The following is a 22,026-nucleotide window of genomic DNA, read 5'->3' on the forward strand; positions in this document are numbered from 1 at the left end:
AAAATTAATATATAGGTATAGTGTAAGTTATTTTTTTGCAATTTCAGATGTGGGGGTGACTAGGGGGCTAAGGTTGGAAACGTTAGAAAAAAAATTGTTGTACAAACGAAGTTTAAACAATTTGATTACAGGTTTTTTTTGAATTTCAAAAAATTAGAATCAAATTAAATCAACTCAAGAGATCATCGCTGACACTTACTGATAAATTGACTTGTTCAAAATTGGAAGATTCACTCATTAATGGATAACGTTTTTAAAACAAGTTACAAAAACACTTCATAAAACTAATTTATGGTTAATTGTTTACTTTTATGATATTTAACGCAATAAAAATGGATTTATTACCTTTTTCACCCCAAACAACTGCTTTATAACAGAGAATTCCTAACAAACTTATAACTGATCATCAAAATGCACCGCGTCTTTTAGAAAAGAAAATAATTGGAAATACATCTGTCATCTTCTTCAACTAATAGTAAATACATCAACTTCTTCAATCACCAAACTTTTCCTTAATAATTATACATATTCTATATTTACTTAGTTTTAGTAATTTATTTAATTTAATTAAACTAAATGGATATGATTATAATATAGATGTTAAACAACAAATTGTTCTTATTAAAAAATAATGGAAGTTATAATTTTAATGTTTCATCCACATTTGGATCTTTTTTTAAAAATTTATTAGTCCATTTAAAGCATCAAATAATAATTTAGACATAATTTCTGTGGATAAAACCTTCAGTATTAAGGAAATCAGACTTTAAAATGATCATTTTTTAGAAAATCAATGATTTTTGTTTGTTTAAAAAAAATCAATTGATTTAAATCATGATTTTTTTTTACTACTATATTTATTTAATTTGAGACAATATTAGTAAGAATATTTCTCTTTAAAAGTAATTTCTTTAAAATAAACACGATTACATAATACGCTGACTGCCATAATAAATTGGTCTTTGCTTCTAAAAATTGGGAATTTTACTAGACCCATGGTCATGTCATTCTTCTTCTTTGTCAGCGCAACAGCTTCTTGCAGGCCTTGGTTGCCTGAACAGCTGACAAACGCCAGCGCCTCCTATCCATGGCAACTCCCTTCCAATTTCTAATCTTTAGAGTTTTTAAATCATTTTCGATGTTGTTGAGCCATCTAGTAGGAGGTCTGCCTCTGGCACGTGACCCCTCTGGGTTCTTAAAAGTGACTATTCTCATGGCGCTATTTTTAGGGGTCATGTCATTACTAAAGCATTTAAAATAATTAAGCTATAAACTTTATTTATTTGTAAGAAATGAAAAGCAAAACGAAGTGTGTGTTAGCAGTGATAAAATATTTATATTTGTTTTAAATTGAAATTTAATTGCATTACATATTAACTAATCAATTGTCTGATACAGTTTTTTTTTAAACTTTGTAGGTATATCATCCCTAAATTTGCTAACGTGTGCTTCAGCTCAAGTGTACTTTGGTATTAGTACTGATTGAATCTCTCCTTTCGACTTACCTGGATTTTGTGAATATTTTTTCAAACTGCATTTCTTTAAAATTAATAAATATAATATTAGTTATATCAAGCATATAGAATTAAGGTATTGAATGTTTTTCAAATTTATCCAGTTGATTGAATAAGTTACATGTTGAATTAGTTACATTGTGTTTATTAAAATTTTCAGACGTTAATTTTAAAAACTGATATTGTGTTTAGTAATTTATTAGAAATGTTTGTAGAAAAATACATTTTAATTCTAGCATTGATTATCTTTTTAAAGATGTTGTATCCTTCTTAAATGCATATAATATTGACCATGCGTCTTATACTTTCCAAAATGGCTAAAGCAGTGTCCTGACATTGATCTTTTATATTTATATAATAGTGATTGCTGAGTTTTCAAATAAGAAATTGAATGTATCCTCTTTTGGTGTATGTTGAGATATCTGCTTTCACATTGAAAAAATTATGTAAAATATATATTTTGCTTATTACACTAATATTTCTATATTATTTATCCTTCAAGAGCAATGGGAATTTAGAGGAGAATTTCTCCACTTAGAAAATTAAACTATTCTTCACCTTGTAATAGAATGCCTGCCACTACACATGTTACATAGAATGTTTGTTACAACGGAAAGTTTAATATTTAGAAATTGACCCGTTAAGTCAAGTTCGAAATGAAATGTTATTTTATTTACATTTATAGTTTTTTTATCATATCTTAATGATGTTATTTTTAGAATTTCACATAAAAAGGAGTTATGATAGTGTAGTGTTATATCTAATATTATTTAAATTATGTATTTATTTATTTTTTACTTGTTTACTATTTTATTCTTTTAATACTGAATACCTTGAAAAAAAGTTTTGCATGTTTAAGCAGTGATGTAAAATTTAATTATTATTTTCTTTTTTCAGATTCTGACTAACTTATTATTTTCATAATTTTTTTTTAAGTTGCTTAAATTGTTTCATTAATGAAGTAACATCTAAGTTGTGTAAGGTTGTTGCTTGTTTCAATTAAAAAAACTTGTGTTTACAAAAATTATAAAAATTCCTTCAAATTCTAAAATCGTGATGTTTATAAATTTAAAATCTGCTCAATTTGAAAATCAATTAATATTGAGTTAATTCTTGAAGATTCATTTTGTATTTTTTATTCTTACTTTAAGAAATTTTTATGTGTGATCAATTTATTAAAATTCAATAATAATATGAATGTGAATAATGTTTGTGCAGTTCCTTTTATTGCTGATTTATTATTTTTGTTTTAGTTCAAATTATTGCAGCTTTTATTAGTATGAGCTGTTTTTTCATTTCTTCAAAATAATAATGTGGAATTTAAAATGTGGAATTTAACTAGGTTTTTCTTTTCCATTGAAGAACCTCATTCATTTTCAGGATAGTACATAGCACTGATCCTTTATTTTGTTTTAGGTCATAATCAATGTGCTGGTGGAAATGATAATGTTTTGTTATTTTCAAGCATCACTGTGTCCAGTGATGAATTCTTCTCTTGTCCTTTATGTTCATTCTCAACTTTAAGAAAAGCAGATTTTAGACGTCATATGAGAAAACATACTGGTGAAAAACCTTATAACTGTACATTTTGTAATAAAATGTTCAGTAGAAAAGACAACTTAAAGTATCATATGGTCGTTGTTCATTTTAAAAATGCGTGAATATAGAACCTATGTAGATATAGAACCTATGTAGACTTATATTCCAATTTGTTAACCTTCATTAAAATTTTTTGTTTGTGTAGTGTGTTTGTTTGTAAATGTTCAATTTATATGTGATGTATCGCAGTAAAATCATGAACCAACAAAGTTTCATGAAACAATTATTTACTAAGCACAGAAAATGATTTTAAAAAAAATAAAATAGGTAAGCAACAAATGCTGAGTATTTTCAAGTGATTAGCCAAAATATGTCATGGTATTAAGCAGAGCCCGCTCTAAATAGTTGCCACCTCGTCAAATACGATAAAATCATAAATTAGGTGAATGATTTTTTCCTTTGGTAAGAAAAAAATATATTTAACTAGTTCCTCAAAATTACGGCAAAATTTTTGTTGTTGAACAAATCAGTATTTTTAATTCGGTTACAGTAATTTTTGGTAGATGCGCCGCATAACCAATTAGAATTTAGTCCAATTAATAGCCTGAAACAAGCTATTGTAAAATAGTTTTCTATGGAAAAAATTATGCATAGAGATTGTCTTTTAGCATGCCTTTAATTATTGTTAATTAACTACAAATTTTTTTCATAAAAAAGTAGAATAGGGTAATTTAAATTTAAAAATTGTTTAGGATCAAATTCAGTTATCTGATAATATTACACATTATGATCAATTTTTACAGCGTTAAATGAATGCCCTTTCAAAACTCAAAGTGCCCTTTTTTGCAAAGAAGCATCATGGTCTTTTTTATTCCTAGAGAGAACTCTGTTATTCACAAAGAATATTTTTGTTTTCTGACTTGAAGAAAAATATTACAAGAATGATTATAAATATTAGTTTTATATTTATGAAAAAAATAGTTAATTGCAAAAGTAAGTTTGAATAAATAGATATCCATTTTTAATTTCTTTGCTCTTCAGATTTCCAAAGATTTAATTCATTGCCATTGAATATTTTTATTTTTGAAGTATTGAAACATGGTATGATTAATAATTAGAATTTGTGATTTAATTCTTTCTTTTGGTTGTCTATGATATTTATGTATTCCATATTTTTTGTTTTTAGTTAATTTTTTCCTCTCTTATAATATTAATTTGAATTCAGAAAATTCATCAATGATATGCTTTGCTTCAATTCAAGTTGGGAAAATTTCCGTATCGTGATCTGCGACAGAATAATCTCAAAGTCTTGACAACTTCCTGGCCCGCGAGAAACTAAAAAAGAAAAATAATTCTGAAAAGAACCAACTCGGAAGATATTACTCATAAACATCTACATGTTTTTTTTAAAAAAAAAATTTGCAAGTTTAAAATCTATTTGGCACCTTGGTGATTGTAGCTGGCGCAGCAGATCACAATGCAGAAGTATTCCTTTAAAGTTAGTCATTTAAATTATTTAAATGGGGAGCCATGGTAAACGAAAAGCATGTTTTAAAATCGAAATTTGATACATTCGTTAGCTGTTATATTTGGGGAGTAAAATGTAACTATTTTTGTCTTTGTGATTTATTATTGGCTGAAAAACTCTTTTACTTTTAAATGTATAGTAATATGCTAGTATCTGTGCTATCATTAACTCAAATGTGAAATGTTTAAAATTTCAATAATACTCAAATTTTTCTGAACGTAGATTTAATACAAATGGTTATAAAATGTTTTATCTTGTGAAAAAACTTAATAGCATTTTGTTATTTAAAAAAATATCTATTAACCAAAACTTATACACTTGTTTTTTCCTCTTTTTTTTTAAAAAAAAAAAAATTTTTTTTTTTTAGTCTCAATTAGTATCTTACAAACCAGACAAGGAGTCAATTTTTCATTTGTTCAGAGTTGTAAATAACATTTGCCTGATTATGAGCTCGAGCTTAGAATATTTGTTGCTTATGAATTGTGCTAGGAATGTAACTTAAATATTAAATAAATATTAGATCAATACATTTTGCCTGAAAACAGTTTATTTGTGCCATGTTCAAGAATTCTTTGAAAATAAACAGCATTTCTTTCATTATTAAATTTGTATTTTTATTCTTATATATATTTGTGCTACTTATTTTGCAGCTCTTGGAAAAAATGTAAAACATCCTTAATAACCATTTAATGTGCTACATTTTAATTTGATTCTTCTTAAAACTTTTATTTTTTTATAAAGGTGTTAAATGTTAAACGTATATACATATTTATTACAATTCTGGAAACTTAATTTATGTCTATATATTAGATATTTAACTCTGAATGCATTCAAAATATTTCTGATTTTGTTACATATTCTAATGTGTATTTTCTTTTAGGTAGCTTTAAAAAACAGCATAGAAAAATTACTGTCTTTAGCTGTGAGTACTGTACATACAAGAGTCCATGGAAAAATAACTTTGCACGGCATATGCGATCTCATAACAATGAGAAGCCATTCTCATGCAAACTTTGTGAAAGATCTTTTACTTCAAATCAAAGTTTATCTTATCACATGAGCAACAAACATAATTTATTTCCTGGAAAATATTATTGATTTTTTTTTATTAATTTGAAATAAAAATTGTTTTTTTTCTCCATCCCCCCTCTTTTTTTTCGTTTCAACTTATTTATTTTTTTAAAATTCTCTGTCTTTCCTACCATCTCTTTCATCCATATTTATGTGATTCATTCAAAATATTTTAAAAGTTAAATAAGTAATTAACTGATTAACATGCAAGCTGTTAATATATTACCAAAGAAATAACACATTTTCAGGTGTTGTGAAAATGTCACTTTAAGATCTCTTGGGGAAAACTTTTAATGCTAAATTAATAACATACAGAAATTTTGCTAGCTGCTATGATGTAAATTGCTAATATAGTACCTAAAGTTGAATTATTTTAGATTGTATAAAACTCTTCTTCTAGCTCTTGTAGTACTAAAATTTTTAATGTAGCATAAACGAAAAAACTGGAATTAAAAAAAAAAACTGTGCAGCATAATTTAAAATGGTTTGTACTTCAGTAATTAACTTTTTTCTCGCTGAACATTAATTAAAATAAAATAAAAGTGCAGTCAAAAATAAACTTTAATTTGTAAACTGCATAATGTTTTTTTTCCCCTTAACTGCAATAGCATTTATTTTCCATTAAGTTTTTGTGCTAGTAAACGGCACTTGTATCAAAAATTGTAAAAACATCGGATAGCAGTTAAAACTATAAATGGCAACAAATAAATAAAGAATTGTTAACCAAATTTTTTGCAGTCTGATTTTTTTAAAATCTTTTTGCAGATTAAGAAAACTGGTTTCTTAGATAGACTATTTGATTCGTGAATGTATTTTTCTTTCAACAACTTTCTATGAACTTAAAACTTATTCTTTACTTAATTTATTCATTTATTATTATTTTTCTGCCTGTTTGGAAAAATTTTTGAATTGTAATATTGTATTTTTTTTATGCACGTCTTAGGTCGAAGAAATTTTCATGTGGAGATGAATAACTTTGGGGTTTCACAAAGGACTCTTGATCTCAGTAAATATAATGAGTATTTATGCCCATATTGCTCATATAAAACGTTCTACAAATGGAACTTAAAATCACATGTTCGTATTCATACTGGTGAAAAACCATTTGAGTGTAAAATATGCAGAAAAAAATTTAACCTGAACCAACATCTTCGGCGACACATGCTTACTATTCATGAATGGAAATGATTATTTTGCTTCATGTATTTTTTTTTTTATCATTATGCAGTAAAAGGTTAATTATCTTTATTCTACCGATTTTTTTTCTCCAGAAATTTAAAATGTTTTAATGTTTAGCATACCATTAGGATAAATATTTTAAAATTACCTTCCATTAAGTTATTTCAAAGCAAAAATCTGACTTTGTGTAAATAAGAGCCCAGTATAAATTGGTAGTTGTTGGTTAAAGGGTTTTACTGTCTTGTGCTGTATATTTTTAATACTTCTGTTATAGCTCGTTCAATTAATTGTTGTTTGAATGATGTTCTAAACATTTAAAATTTTTGATAGTTTAGATTTTTCTTACATTTATCAAAATTTAAGTATACAGGAAAAATAATTTAATGGAACCTAAAAAACGGATTTTTTTTCCCCTTTGGATTGTTTACTGGATATTTTTTTCCTTAAATCTTTGAGTGTCTAAAGATAAATAATTTGTTATGTTTCATTTTTTTAAGATAAATTATTTATCTATTTACTTATGCTTAAGGAATCGACGCTATACTTAGTTTTTCCTTTTTTATGTGTATGTATTATGTTCTTTTACATCGTTTTTCTCTTATAATTAACAAAAACAAGTAATTATTGTCAGAAAAGAAATATTACATTGCATGATATTAAATTTTAAACTTTTAATAAACTGTTTAATTAAATTTTTACTGCTTATATTTTTAGTTTTTTGAATGTTTGTGGAGAAGTTAATTGATAGGATAATTCAATTTTTAAATGGACTTTCTTCTGTGATCATCATAATTGTAAAAATATTTCCCTGGCTGTAATTAACAAATAACTTGGTATACATTCTCTAAGATGTGTACTTAATTTCTTTATTTTCTTCTTTTTTATTCATATTTTAATTGCTGTAATGAAAACTGCTAAATGCTGTAAACCTAAGTATTAGAAATGTTTTTAAAAATAATATTGCTATTTGGAATTTAATTTCTCATTTTCATTCTGTTACTAGTGAAGATTTCTTTTTTCTATTTTTAATAAATCGGTGTCAAGTTCAAAGTTTCAGACTTTTAAAATAAATATAAGCATTAATGTTATACAAAAATATTTTTATTTATAATATTTTAAGAATAAAAAAATTTGCTAAATGATTATTAAATATTGAACTTCCTACAATTTGTTATAGTGTGAATAATTCGATGAATTTCAGTTTTGTTTTCATTTTATACTACTGCTTTGTTTCCCTTTGAGTAAATCACATTGTAAATTTTTTGTATAATTGTCTTGTCATTGTTAGTTTTCATGCATATTATGTAATAGTCATTTGAATAATAAAAAGTATAGTAGAAAATTAGAGAATTATTGTGTTCAATTAAAATCAAATTTTTTTAATTTACTGATTTACATTTACTGTAATAATATAAGGCAATTGTTTCAAAATTAATTATTATAAGAAATTTTATTTTTAATACTTGTAATTTCTGCTTATTTGTGAAAAAAATGTCTTTAATGAAAATACACCTTTATTCTTTTACAGTGATTTTTATTATTGCTTTAAGCTTTCTAATTTATGTGCTAAAAATTTTTTTTAGATGGCTTTGAGACTTTTGATTTATATACTGAAATGTTTTCTATTATTAAAGCTTAGTTATGCTATTTTTCAATACATTTTTTAAAAGGTTTTAGTTACTAAGAACTTTTAGAAATTATGACTATCAAGGTTCATTTTATCTTTAATTGGCTGACTGTTTTAAATTTTTTTCTAACATCTTTCTTATTACTTTCTAGTTTATACTCAAATGCTTCTGTTTGTTTATTTATTTATTACACTTTATTTAGTAATTGTCATCTTATTGAAAGCTTATAATTTAATTAAAAAATTTTAGTATTTGTTAAAGGTCTTATTTTTTAATTGTTTTTAAGCCATTTTTAATTTTTTTATTTAATTAAATAGTTGAAAAGAAGACTTAGTAAAAAGTATTATGTGTTTATAATGCACTATTGTAGATTGTTTTCTTCTATGTGCTGATTTCTAGCTGCTATGAAAATTTGTGAAAAAATATTAAATGTAATGGTATTTCTTTTCTTTTTATGCACAACCTAGATCGTGGAAAATTTGGTGTTGAAAAGAACAGTGGTGAGTTTTCAAGAAGAATTCTGTATGATAAATTTGTTGAATATTCATGCCCTCATTGCTCTTATACTACTGTCTACAAATGGAACTTAAAATTGCATCTCCGTGCTCACACTGGAGAAAAACCTTATCAGTGTAAATTCTGTAGCAAAAAATTTAGTTCAAACCAATACCTTCGGCAACATACTCGTAATATACACAATCAGAAGTAAAGTTTATAACTCTTAATTTCAGCTGGTTTATGCAGGAAATGCATCACATCTGTTTCTATGTTCTTCAAACGAATAGGATCTACTGTATTACCAAAAAATTATCTGTTGTTTTATTTTATGTTGATTTTGTGTTTATTAGAAAATGTTCCATTTTTGTTAAAAAAGTTTAATTTTTACTTTATTAATATATGTTTATCAAAATATTAAAAAGTTAATATTCAAATTAAAAAGTGTTGAAAAGTTTCACTCATTTTCTTAATTTAATTTTATCTGTTCTTTAGAACGTATATATATGTATATACAGTGCCTACGCTAAGGACTTTAAATTATTAGCCAATACATTAACCAAATATCAAAAGTATTAGCCTAATTTCAAAAATCTTAGCCAAAGGCAAGTCCTAATGATTAACTGTGATTTTTTATGATTTCCCATGAAAACTTTAAACCAAGTTACAAATATATTTTAAATTAAACTATTTTATAAAATTGAAATTTAAATCAAAAGACATTCTACATTTGGTCAGAAATAAATGAGCAATGAATTAAAATGTAGATGTTATTTTTCGTTAGAGGAAAAGAAATGGGATTAATTTTTAATAACTTGCTACACTAGAGCAGTAAAATAAGGATGATCTTAAAGCAACTTTTGATTTTAATTTTTTAGGTTCTAACTATCTTTTCTATAAATATATTTTAAAGAGAACGTTTCATTCTTTAAATCTTTAATTTTTTCTTACTGTCTCACTTATTTTTTACTGACACAATTGCAATCATTCAGAAAAAAGGATCGCGTAAAAGGTTAATTATTTAAATAATTAAATTCTACTTTATTCTCTTATATTGGTTTTTATACTACTCACAGTTTTTCATCACAATTTCGGCCGGGGCTTAACACGTTCATTGCCAGCCAAAGTGCCAGTGGTTATACTATATCTATCATTAAGGAGTGGTAATTTATAACGATAAAACCAAAGTTAAATTTTCTTATTTTAGCAACCATTTTAGTTTTTAAATTTAACAATAAGTTTATTTTAATAAGTAACACGAGAAAGCAAATTTTTTATGGAAATAGTTGGTTGATAATATGCATGTTGATTGCACTTAATCTGTTTTATTGACAACTGTAGGAAAAATTTTGCCCCACAATATCTTGTGATACCGGCAACGAACAGATTCACCTGTATTTTATGGTAGTTTGTTTCATGCTTACATAATCTCTCTTGTTGCTTACATTACCTGGATTTAATATAATTTTAATTGGTTATGAGACATATCTAGCTGAAATTACTGTAATCGAGTTTTAAAAAACAAAACAGGATTTGTTCAAAAAAAAAATGCATTTTGACGTAATTGTAAGGATTGAAGGGAATATATATTTTTCTTTTTAGAAGAAAAAATTGTTTGCCCGTACTTTTGCCAAAACACAATCTGTTTCGCCGAATTTACGATTTTATCTTGTTTGGCAAGGTAGCAAATGCTTAGCGTGGGCCCTGTATCTATACTTACATATATATATATTTTTACTGAACATTTGATCGGGGGATTTTTAGTATTAAATCTGAAGGTTTTCCTGTATAATTAACCTTTTTCTGACTGTTATTTAACAAAAATTTTGTGCAAAGGAAAAAATATTTAATATTCAGTGGATTAAATCTTTTATTTAATGATCTATTTTAATTTTGAAATTTTTCTTATGTTTTGTTTTGTATATTTAGTATTTGTGTTGTATTATGTAGTAAATATTATTACGCTCTTTTAATGCTAAAAATCATATTTTTTCAATGCTAAAACTGTACTCTCTATATTCATGCTGAAGTTTTTTTTTAACTGTTCTACGTAATATATAATATTGTTTTTTTCTTATGCATGTCTTAGGTAAGAGAATAATTCATGTTGAGCCAGCTAAATGTGAGGTTTCACGAAGATCAACCGATGTTACTGAATATTTATGTTCTTACTGCTCTTATAGAACATTTTACAAATGGAACTTAAAAATGCATTCTCGTGTTCATACTGGGGAAAAACCTTATCAGTGTAATTTTTGTAGGAAAAAATTTGCTTCAAACCAAAATTTACAAAGTCACATTCACAGTATTCATAGGTTGAAGTAAAGATAAATGGTTTTTACAATCACCTCAGCATGTGTTCTGAATGCAAAGGTTATAACAATGAGAAGATTATAAGAATAAGCGAAACATTTAATATTATTTTCTTATTCTTCGTTAATGTAAGTAACGACAAAACATTGTGTTTGAAATTTAAATAAATGTTAGAAAATTTAGAAGCTGTTAATTAATTTTCCAAATATAATTATCCTTTAATAATTCTTTCATAATTTCTCTGTTTTTATGTTGTGAAATGTTTTTCAGCTTGAAATAAGATATGCATAAATTTGATTAGTGAAAATTTGTTACAGTGCCCGCCGTTTATTAAAATCCCTTTCGTTTTATGCTCTTTTGATAAAATATGCTCTTTTAATAACTTTTTTTATTAAGCGACTGATTTATTAAGAGGCGATTCAACATTTGAAGAAATTTTTTTTTTTGCGTTATATTCTAAATGCACACACACTTTAAAAGTTGAAATAATGACCACATTAATGCTTAATTTTAACTAATTTAATTATTTTAATAAAGTGAAACCCTACATAAGATTAAATTTACAGAAGTTTTGCAAAAAACCGATCAATGGTTGCTTGAGTTGCAGTATTTAAAATTAACTTTTCAACATCATTGAGAGTTTATAGAAGTTTTTATAGTTTTCGATATTCCTCCTCTTTGTTCTAAAGCTTGCCGCAATACATTAAGTGCTTTTCTGACTTTCATTGAAGGTGTCACTGATGAGTTCATCTTCTGAGTCTGATTCCTCCATTTCTTGATGGGAAATAACTTTGGAATTTTTGATGTCTGTAACAATTTTAGAATCAGATTTTTCTCCTGATGTTTGCAGGTTATCATCAATAGCTACGTAACGTGAAAAATTCTCGTCCATTTCATTTTCTTCATTGCTGATCATTTCTTCAAAACAGTTATGAGCCCCGTCTCCATCTCCATTGAAGCTTCACATTGACTACATTTAGGAAGCTGATCATAGTTTTGCAACGCTTCGAATTTATCTTTAAGACTCAAATCCTTCCTTTTCGGCATGCTGATAAAATTTAACACCAAACGAACTTAAAAATGATTTGTGCTTTAACTATAATTTACTCAAACGACTTAAATAATATGGAACATGTGCACAGACAGTTTTTGGATATCTATTCATGTTCTGTGTTAAGATAGATAACAAAAGAAACTTGTCTCCCTTCTATGGTTCATTCAATAAAAAGTAAGATAAGAATTCGACCCCTGTTGAGTGAGATAGGTTTCTCCAAACTTCATTCAAGTCAAGGAATTAGCATTGATAAATTGATTTCTATGAACTAGCTGCTTACCACCCACATTTTTCCTTAACTCTTACACTATGTATATCGCAGGAAAGTGCTAACCACACCTGTTTCACAGGTTTGTGAGTAACTGTTGCTTCTTCTAAAAAAATCTTTAAACTTCAAAAAAATAAAATTTTTTTTAAATAAGAATAAAAAAAAGTTGAAATATTGCACCTTTGATTTATTATGTAGTCCAAATTTTGATTTCAAAAAGCGGCGGCATTGATTTTATTAAAGGATGTTTTTAACATGTATTAATATTGTAACAATTCGGTTCTTGCCGATTTGATTTTATAAAGCGGCTGATTTTATTATCCTGTGATTTTATTAGTGGCGGGCACTGTATATTGTAAATTGTGTAACATATTTTTGTTATCTTAAAAATTAAATTAATTTTTTTACTAATTTAATTCTATATAGTTTTAAAACACTTCCTCAGTATTTGAACTGAAATAATAATAATAATATTTTCCAATGCTTTAACTGTACTTTCTTTATCATGCTAAAGTTATTTTTATTTGTCCTGTATAGTGTATAATATTGTTTTTTTTTCTCATGCATGTCTTAGGTAAAAGAAATATTTATGTTGAGCCAGCTAAATGTGAGGTTTCAGGAAGATCAACCGATGTTACTGAATATTTATGCTCTTACTGCCCTTATAGAACATTTTACAAATGGAACTTAAAAATGCATTCCCGTGTTCATACTGGGGAAAAACCTTATCAGTGTAAATTTTGTAGGAAAAAATTTACTTCGAACCAAAATTTGCAAAATCACATATACAGTGTTCATAAGTTGTAAAGATAAATGGTTTTTATTATCATCTCAACATGTGTTCTGAATGCAAAGATTATAAGAATGAGATAAACTTTTTATATTATTTTCTTATTCATAGTTTATGTTGGCACCAGCAAAACATTGTGTTTGAATTTTAAATTTAGAAGCTGCTAATTAATTTTCCAATATCTTTTAAGAATTTGTTCATAATTTCTGCTGTGTTTTTATAGTGTGAAATTTTGTTTATAAAATAGGCATGAATTTAAATCGTAAAAATGTGTTATATTCTAAATAGTTTTGCTTATTTTAGTTGCCTTAAAACTTTTCATTATAAACCACTTATGTGTGATATTGAAATGAAATTAATTTTTTTGTATCAATTCAATTCTATATAATTTTTAAACACTTCTTCATTATTTAAACAGGAATAAATAAATAATAACAAAATTCCTCTAATGCAATATTTTTTAAAGCAATATTGTTAATTTTATATTTTTATAATCTTTCACTACCTAAAAATTTGGTTACAGAAATATGACATTAATATTAGTCTACACATTTTTACTACTCATTTCTAGAGCTTCTGTTCCCTATTTCACATTGATGTGTGATTATTTTAATTCGATTTCTCATTAAACAATATCAAGTTATATTTAGTTACCTGTGGTGTTAGCTTTAGAAAAAAATTGTGTTATCAAATATTTGAATTTCATAATTTTTAGCGTTGATGCATAAAATGTATATATGTATTTTGCATTTTGTATATAATGCAAAAGATTAAAAATAGAAAATAAAAAATTTGTATAAATTTATTTTATTTATTTTTGTTCTTCTTTAAGAAACAGAAATTTTTATTGTATATACATTTTTATTTTGAAGAAAGGTATATTTATAATAGTAGATCCCTTCGTTCACCAACTCTTGTAATTCTTCTCATCCTTCTTAGTTTTTTTTTCCTTATAAGTCAAAATTTTTCTCCAAAACAAGGAACATTTTGTTAACAAAACATGCAATTATTGTAGTTTTATGTAAGAACATTTTGTCAATATGTAAATCGTAATGAAATTAACGCTTACCTGAATTTTAAAAATAATCATCTTTCCTTGGAAATTAAATTCATCTAAGAAATACAGATTGTGTGCCTAAATAAGAAGATATTGTATATGCACATCTTAAGTAAGATATTTTTTAAGTATTTAAGATTGTAATACAGTGCACGTTTGTGTTCCATAATTATTAATAAAACTATTTTGTTCCATAAATTATTGATATTTCTTTCCTTATAAAATTTTATTTAAATTAATATGTTTCAATCAACTATATACCTATGTTCCTTTTGTATTATGTATTCAAACAAATGGAAAACTCGAGATTAATAATAAAAAAAAATTTTCAGCGCTATTTGTTCATTCCAAAATAAAAGCTAATTTAGTTAGGCGGTCAATTAATATTTTGTCTTGGGATTTAAAAATGAAAAAGTTTAGTCAATCATTGTCTTAAGATAGGAAACTCTTTCATATTAGGACTTAGTTCGATATGACTTTCCATTTTTATTTTCATTGTTTTGTTTCTTAATTTGATTTTACTTAGAAATTATTAATTTAACAAATTATGAATGTGAATTTAGGTCACAAAAATAAACTTAATAAATGCTTCATGTTTATTAAAAGCAATTATTGTGTTGGATTAGAATCAAATCTGCATTTTTAAGTTCTATCTTAACTTATTTTTTGAAAATTTTGACTTAATTGTATCCCGGATATAACAAGAAAAATTTTATTGTATGGTTGGTTCTTTCTATGTTTAAAAACCTATATAAAACAATGTTGTTTTAAACCTAGCTTGCATTCAATGTAGAAATTTTCACTAACTTGTGGAAAATTGATTTATTGAAATAAACTGAAAAAGTTGAATTACTGTTTGTGAAGATCTCACTCCTTTCAGAAGCGTTCCAAATAATCCCTTCATTCAAATAGTTGAAAAATTCTATGCAGATATGAAATGAAAAGTAATTATGTAAAATTTCTAATGTTATCAAAAATAGCCATGTTAATATATTGTGCTGTTATGCTTAGTATCATGAATGTTGTAGATTAACATAAGTTGATAATAAGAATAAGATAAGAATAAAGTTAAATCATAAATAATGCTCACATATTTTTCACTTTAATGTAAATCATAACAATTAACCCATTTTGAAACATTTTTAATTCAATTTTTGTGCACTATGACTTTTATTTGTGAAAATTTCTATTGAGTGGGATGTAACGAGCACACCTTTTTAAGGAACTGATTATCTCAATCCCTGCATTCTTATTATAATGGGGCTCAGCTTGATAGTTATTAACAGAAATGAAAGGAATTACTTAATAAAATTCTTTTATACTTCAAAACAAGAGTTTTATCCATCATCAAACAGTAAAGAATTATAAGAATCCACTCTGAATGCACAACGGAAACACTTAATCACTTTTCCACAAACTTCCCTGCTTTTTGTTCGGTATGTTGGTCTGATCATACAAAACATAATGCTGTATCTTTATTTAATTCACAATTAATCTAACTGTTCATATAGTTCATTACCTTAGTAATATGTAAAATTGTAAAGTGATAAAATTAGGCAGGAAGCATAATTTTATTTTATTATGTCGTTATATAGTTTTAAACTGCTTGTACTGTATATAAAAATTCTATATTCTAGGAACAGGATTTGTTTTGAAACGAGTTCTTCATTATAAAGACAATGGAATAGACTTGGAATTGTCGAAATTCCGTTTACATCCGTGCATGTATTGCAGCTATTCAACATACAATAAAACTAATTTAAAACACCATCTGGTTACTCATACCAAAGAACGACCATTTGTTTGTAAAGTCTGCAAAAAAGATTTCACTCGCAAGCACAATCTTGTACTGCATGAAGCTAAGCACTATGTAGTTTAATTGGATGTAGTAACTACACTGGTGGACAAAATTAAGAGACAGAAAGCATTTTCGCACATTTCTACGACGCTATATTCTTCTATGACGCTACCTCTGGACGGTTATTGATATGGAGGGAATCTGGAACCTGATACCATCCCAGCAACATTATCGAAAGGGTCCTAGATCCTTTCGGGAGGTCCTAGAACCCTATGTGCATCTTTTCAGGGGTGCTGTTGGCCCCGACTTCATTTTTATGGACGACAATGCACGACCACATAGGGCTCTCATGGTTGATGAGTATCTGGAAAGCGAGGATATTCAACGAATGAATTGGTGAGCCAAATTCCTTGACCTGAATCCAGAGCCGGATTATACCTTTCGTAGGCCCTAGTCATAGCCGTTTTTGGGCCCTCCCCTCCTTCCCCCACTCCTCCCCTCTTTTCAAAATGTATGCTAAAATTTTCTTGCATATTTTTTTTAAACATTTTTATTAATATGGATTTTATTTTACCAATTTGTTTATCGAACTTTATCTGCAATACCGACATACTGCCGATATTGCAGTTGATATCGATTTGGAATTCGACAGCATAATACACGATTTCGTTGAATCCAAAAATCGCAAAAAAGTAATATATTAGATCATAAGATTCTGCAAAATAATTTATTACCGAAAAATATTATATTTTTATTTGTATCTTCATAATTTTGTGCAAAATACACTTGTTGTTTTTAAAGCTAAATTATTTTTGTCAACAAATTTTTTTCTCCCAAGTTTTTCGTAGGCCCTAGGCACGTGCCTGAATCCTATTGAACATGCTTGGGATGCTCTTGGGAGAGCTATTGCGATGCGCCAACCTCTCCCCAAAACCTTCCACAAGTCCTCCTTAACTCCCTTATTAACAGCATGTATACTGGTTGTGCATGCAGTCTGTCTGTCAGGGGTGACCATACACCATACTAGAGGCAACACACGCTGTACAAGCCTCCATTTTATTGTTATCTTTTATCCTTAAGTTCAGACTACATTGGATTTATTGGCAATAGATTTTGCCAGTGAATGGCACTTTCATTTTTGTTTTGCATACTTTATTATCATGGAATAAGCTATATCCATACCAAATTTTATTTATTTCAATTCAGTATTTTTTGAGATATTTGGGAAAATGTTTTCCATCTCTTCATTTTGTCAACCAGTGTAGTTGGTATATATGTATGGTACATACTATATTATAATTAGGTAGTATGGACAAAGTTTATGTCTATAAGTGTATATTAATATTAGCTATTCAAAATGGTGAAATTTGTTTATCTTTTAAAATTCACTAGTTTTTGTGTGTGATAATTTAAAATTTTTTTTTTATTGTCACAACCATAATTTTGATTCTACATTAAATATTCAATTTGAGTATTTTCTTATTTATTTTACTTAATTGCTTTTAATATATGTATTTTAAAATGCACTTCCGTTAAGAAAAGTTGTATGCTTTGTTTAGCAAGTGTTCATTTTCTGCTATAAGTTAGTATTGCAATGTAACTTATTAATATTTTATAATTGGGATTTTTTTTAACACTAAACTGTAAACGGCTTAATACTGTTTTTACTGTCACCTTCATCTACGTCTGAATTTGCTTTTTGGAAAATGTCTTGACTTTACCCTAAAAATAAATTCTATTTAATTAAATGTTACATCGACTCTTGTAACTGTTATTATCTAAGAGCAATAAATGAATATAGTATTGGTAAATCTACAGAAAAAAATTGGTTCTTTGGACCAATTGACTTAAAATTTCAGTAGTTCAGAAATAAAATAACTGGTCTGTTAATGTTAAAGTATGTTCTACCTTTTGCAGCCAACAATGCTTTTTGATTGCAAATTTTAAAAAAAAATTGCTTCTTATTTGAAAAACAAATTTCAGTTTTTGTAAATCTATAATTTTATAGCTTTTTTAAAATAGTTAAAATTGTCTTCATGTATCATTTTCTAGTCTAAAGCTTTATTTATAATGTATGTTATTCCATCTCAATAAGCAAGTGTCACTTTTGGTATGTTCCTTGTCAGTAAATATTATCGCATTGTTGTTGGAACTCTTCTTATTATTGGTTATTTTTTATAATTTAGTAACGAAGGAAAAAAAAATTATAAGTCAATAAATTTTTATGTAATTTAATTCAATGCTATAATTTAATCACTCACTTACCTTAACATTTTTCTATATATGATGCCTTTATTTTGTTTGGAAAGAGATTACTTTTTTAAAATGGCTCTATCCACATCTTAATTCAGCCTAATGTTGTTTGTTTGCTTTAGCTGCTGTATTATTTTAATTTCTGAGGTCATCATTGAGACATTAAAGTAACAAAATTAGATTTTGTACACTTTTGTTTTTTTCCCCACCGTTCTCATCCAAATTTTCTGTTTTATGGTTGAATTATACTACTATTAAAAATAAAAATTCTGTATTTTAGGGACTGGATTTGTTTTGAAAGAAGCTGTTTATTGTGTGGAAAAAGAAATGGACATTGATTTGTTAAACAATCGTTTACATTCGTGCATGTATTGTAACTACACTACCCTTATTAAAACTAATTTGAAGCACCATCTTGTTACTCATACCAAAGAACGGCCATTTGTTTGTAAATTTTGCAAAAAGAGTTTCACTCGCAAACACAACCTCCTACTGCATGAAACTAAGCATTATGTTGTATAACTAGATCTGTACAAGCGTAAAAATATTGATGACTGTAAATTTATACTTTGTGCGTATAAATGGAGAATTTTAAATTTTTTAAAAATAAAATGTCTTTTTTTTTCTTGGGCTTATTTGTATATTTTTATCATTAGGATAATATACTAATCATCTTTACAAATAGCTTTGTATATATTAAGCCTAAATATTTCAATGTATCGGAAAATATTTAGTTGCTGGGCATTATTATTATTATTATTTTTTTTTGTCCACAATTATATTTAGTAAAATCTGTTGTGCAGTAAAGCAACCAGACCATATTATAAACTTCATTTGAGTTCAACATTTAAAAAAATTAAGTCAATGATATGTCTTGTTTTTGAGTTCAATAGTTCAAGGAATCAGGTAGGCAGGAATAAGTGACCAGGAATGACATTACTAGTTGCATATTAGATAGTTTTTTTTATCGAATAACATTTAGAAAAATCTGTTTTGTGCAGTGAACCAGGCCATATTTAATTCAGTTCCAGATTAGTATTTAAAAGGTTATGTTAAAGCTACTTAACTGTTTTGTTCATCAAAAGGGATAATATTTAAGGCTGAAAACTGTGCTAATTGGTCATCATTTTGATCTTTTTCATCATTCTATTTAACTATAGAATTAATGTTTTTCAAGTTTAGTATTTGTCCTTTCCCTCTGGGTGTTTTAGATTGTTGTAAGAGTAAGACCACTTTTTTACATTTATGAAAGCATTAGTACATTATCAATTGCATTCAATGCAATTGGTTTATTGCATTTCAACAGTGTTTTTTTTATTTTTTTTAAATAATTTTATTTAAATGTTACTTAAATCGTGAATGATAAAAATTTAATTTCGTGAATTTACGCCAATATATTTTCTAAACATCATACAAGAAAAACCATCTTATATTTTAGTTATTCGTATTAATAGGAATTATATGCATAAGTGATTTAGATTTTTATAGTTTTGCAATAGAAAACGAATCATAAGAAATTTATCAACCATTTATTAAAGTATTGGCTTTTAACTACAGTGGAGCATCGTTTATACGACGATCATTTATACGACGTTTACATTTATACGACGTTTTAGTGTGGTCCCAAATCATTCCTATTCATTTTAATGTAAAAATATATCGTTTATACGACGCACAGAATCGGTTATACGTCGGTTTTTAGATTTTGTTCACGTTTATTTAATTTTTTATTTTTTCTTGTGTATTTTAAAAAAGGGCGGAATTTGCCAACATGAATGATACAGAAAAGGGTGCCAACAAGAATGCTTGGATGACGACCGTAATTTTTACTAGATGACTGAAAAAACTAGACAATGTTATGAAGAGGCAAAAACGAAAAATTTTGCTATTCATCGACCAATGTCCAGCCCTCCAGCCCACCCATCGATTCTACATACATTCAAATTGCTCACTGCAATTTTTCTTCTTTGCCTATTTGTTTGTTTCGCTTTGTCTAATTTAGAAATTTATGTAAATCGACACGTTATACATTAAAATTAACTGAAAACAGAGTTAGTTTCAGTTTTAGAAGTAAAAATCGATTATACGACGCAATCGTTTATACGACGTTTTTCGGTGGTCCCTTCGGCGTCGTATAAACGATGCTCCACTGTACTTCAATTAGTAAATTTTTAAAATTAATTAGTAAGTTTGAGTGTTAAGCAATATTATCATTTTTTCTTAAACACTTTTCAAATTAAATCATGCATGATTAAAATTCAGTTTCACTGCACAATTAGCCTGCTGTAATTTTTTTTAATATGTCAATTGAATTGTTATTTAATATCTACTAGGAAAAATCTTTCCTGATTAGGTGTGTATTGAAAATAAATCAGTTTCCACTTGTTTAAAACTGACCACTTTATTTCAGTAATTTTTCAGATATATTTTTTTATATTTGTCGTAGGGGTGCATAACCTTTCTTGGAAGAAAGCTACAAAATAATTTCTTCTGTCTTTGGAGTGCTACTATGATTTCAGTTTTTAAATTTCTTAGTTATAACTTCCGTATTCTTTAGTGAAATAATAACAGTATAAATTTTTCTTCAAAATTAAAGGACAAAGTAAAAATTTATTTATTTTTTTACTATGTTTATAAAGAATGTATAATTTCAATCTAATTTTTTGTGCAAAGTTTGGCTTTTTTTGTTGTTCTTACTTAAATACTTATTTTTTCATCACTCGTGCATGAAGCTTAGGGCTTCCATGAACGTCTTCCACCTTACCCGAAAAGTCATCAGCAGCTTCTCATTCTATGATTTGTTAACAATTGTTTTAACTAAGTGGGCTTTCATTTTTTTTATAAAATTAAACTATCTATTTTTTAATGACATTAAATAATGGCAGGTTTATATATGTAAATAGAAATATTTATTTAATTTTTACATTTCACCTTAACTGAGAACAGAACTTTCTATAGCATATTTTGGTTAAAGAAAGTTTTCTTAGCATCAAAATTATATTAGTTTCTCTATATTTTGGAATATTATTGTTACAATATTGTGTTTATTTGTTTGTTAATATTAAAAAAAACAGCTGTTAAATATATTGATGCCTCTAGCTATGTTGTTTTCAATATAATTAATTTTCCTTTTTTTTTTTTTTTTGGTTGTGAAGGTACACATAAAGGCTTTTTAAAGGTTGTGGATTTTGCACCCTTATCTTACCATTTATTAGATAAATTCTTATCTACATTGTATATTTATGCTTTTATATTTGACATCAATTTTCTTATTATAGTCGTTAAAGATTTTAATATTTTTGTTTATGTATCTTATAGACATCTACAATGGACCTGAGGGTATTCCAATTAGAAAAGAAACATCTACTTGTGGTTTTGGAAATATTTCTACATTTTCTTGCTCTTATTGCAATTATTCAAGCAATTTTATGACTAACGTAAAACAACACATTCGTAAACATACTGGTGAACGACCTTTCGTTTGCAAGTTTTGCTGTAAAAGTTTTACTCAAAAACATAATCTCAAAGCTCATGAAGCC

The 22,026-nt window shown here is 26.6% G+C and overlaps 1 protein-coding gene across 6 annotated transcripts in view; it reads left to right on the forward strand.

Annotated features, from left to right (window-relative positions):
- The window catches only part of LOC122268915 (zinc finger and BTB domain-containing protein 8A-like), a 62,550-nt gene extending 47,267 nt beyond the window's left edge, over positions 1 to 15,283 (forward strand). The window contains exons 1-4 of one of the 6 annotated variants that reach the window (XR_015431249.1): positions 908 to 1,311; positions 1,419 to 1,590; positions 2,931 to 11,395; positions 13,164 to 15,283. Coding sequence is in view for 1 of the 6 variants with exons in the window: in XM_087156841.1 (XP_087012967.1) it covers positions 1,293 to 1,311; positions 1,419 to 1,469; positions 2,931 to 3,175 (315 nt within the window). In the remaining 5 variants the exon portion in view is untranslated. Of the gene's footprint in view, positions 1 to 907; positions 1,312 to 1,418; positions 1,591 to 2,930; positions 11,396 to 13,163 lie in introns of those variants that run through there. The other 5 variants (XR_011636053.2, XR_015431250.1, XR_011636051.2 and 2 more) reach the window with 5 other exon arrangements.
- Positions 15,284 to 22,026: the final 6,743 nt, after the last annotated feature.

The sequence above is a fragment of the Parasteatoda tepidariorum genome, chromosome 2 (assembly GCF_982258835.1).
Source record: "Parasteatoda tepidariorum strain Cologne lab strain chromosome 2, Ptep-v5.0, whole genome shotgun sequence".
Lineage (NCBI taxonomy): Eukaryota > Metazoa > Arthropoda > Arachnida > Araneae > Theridiidae > Parasteatoda > Parasteatoda tepidariorum.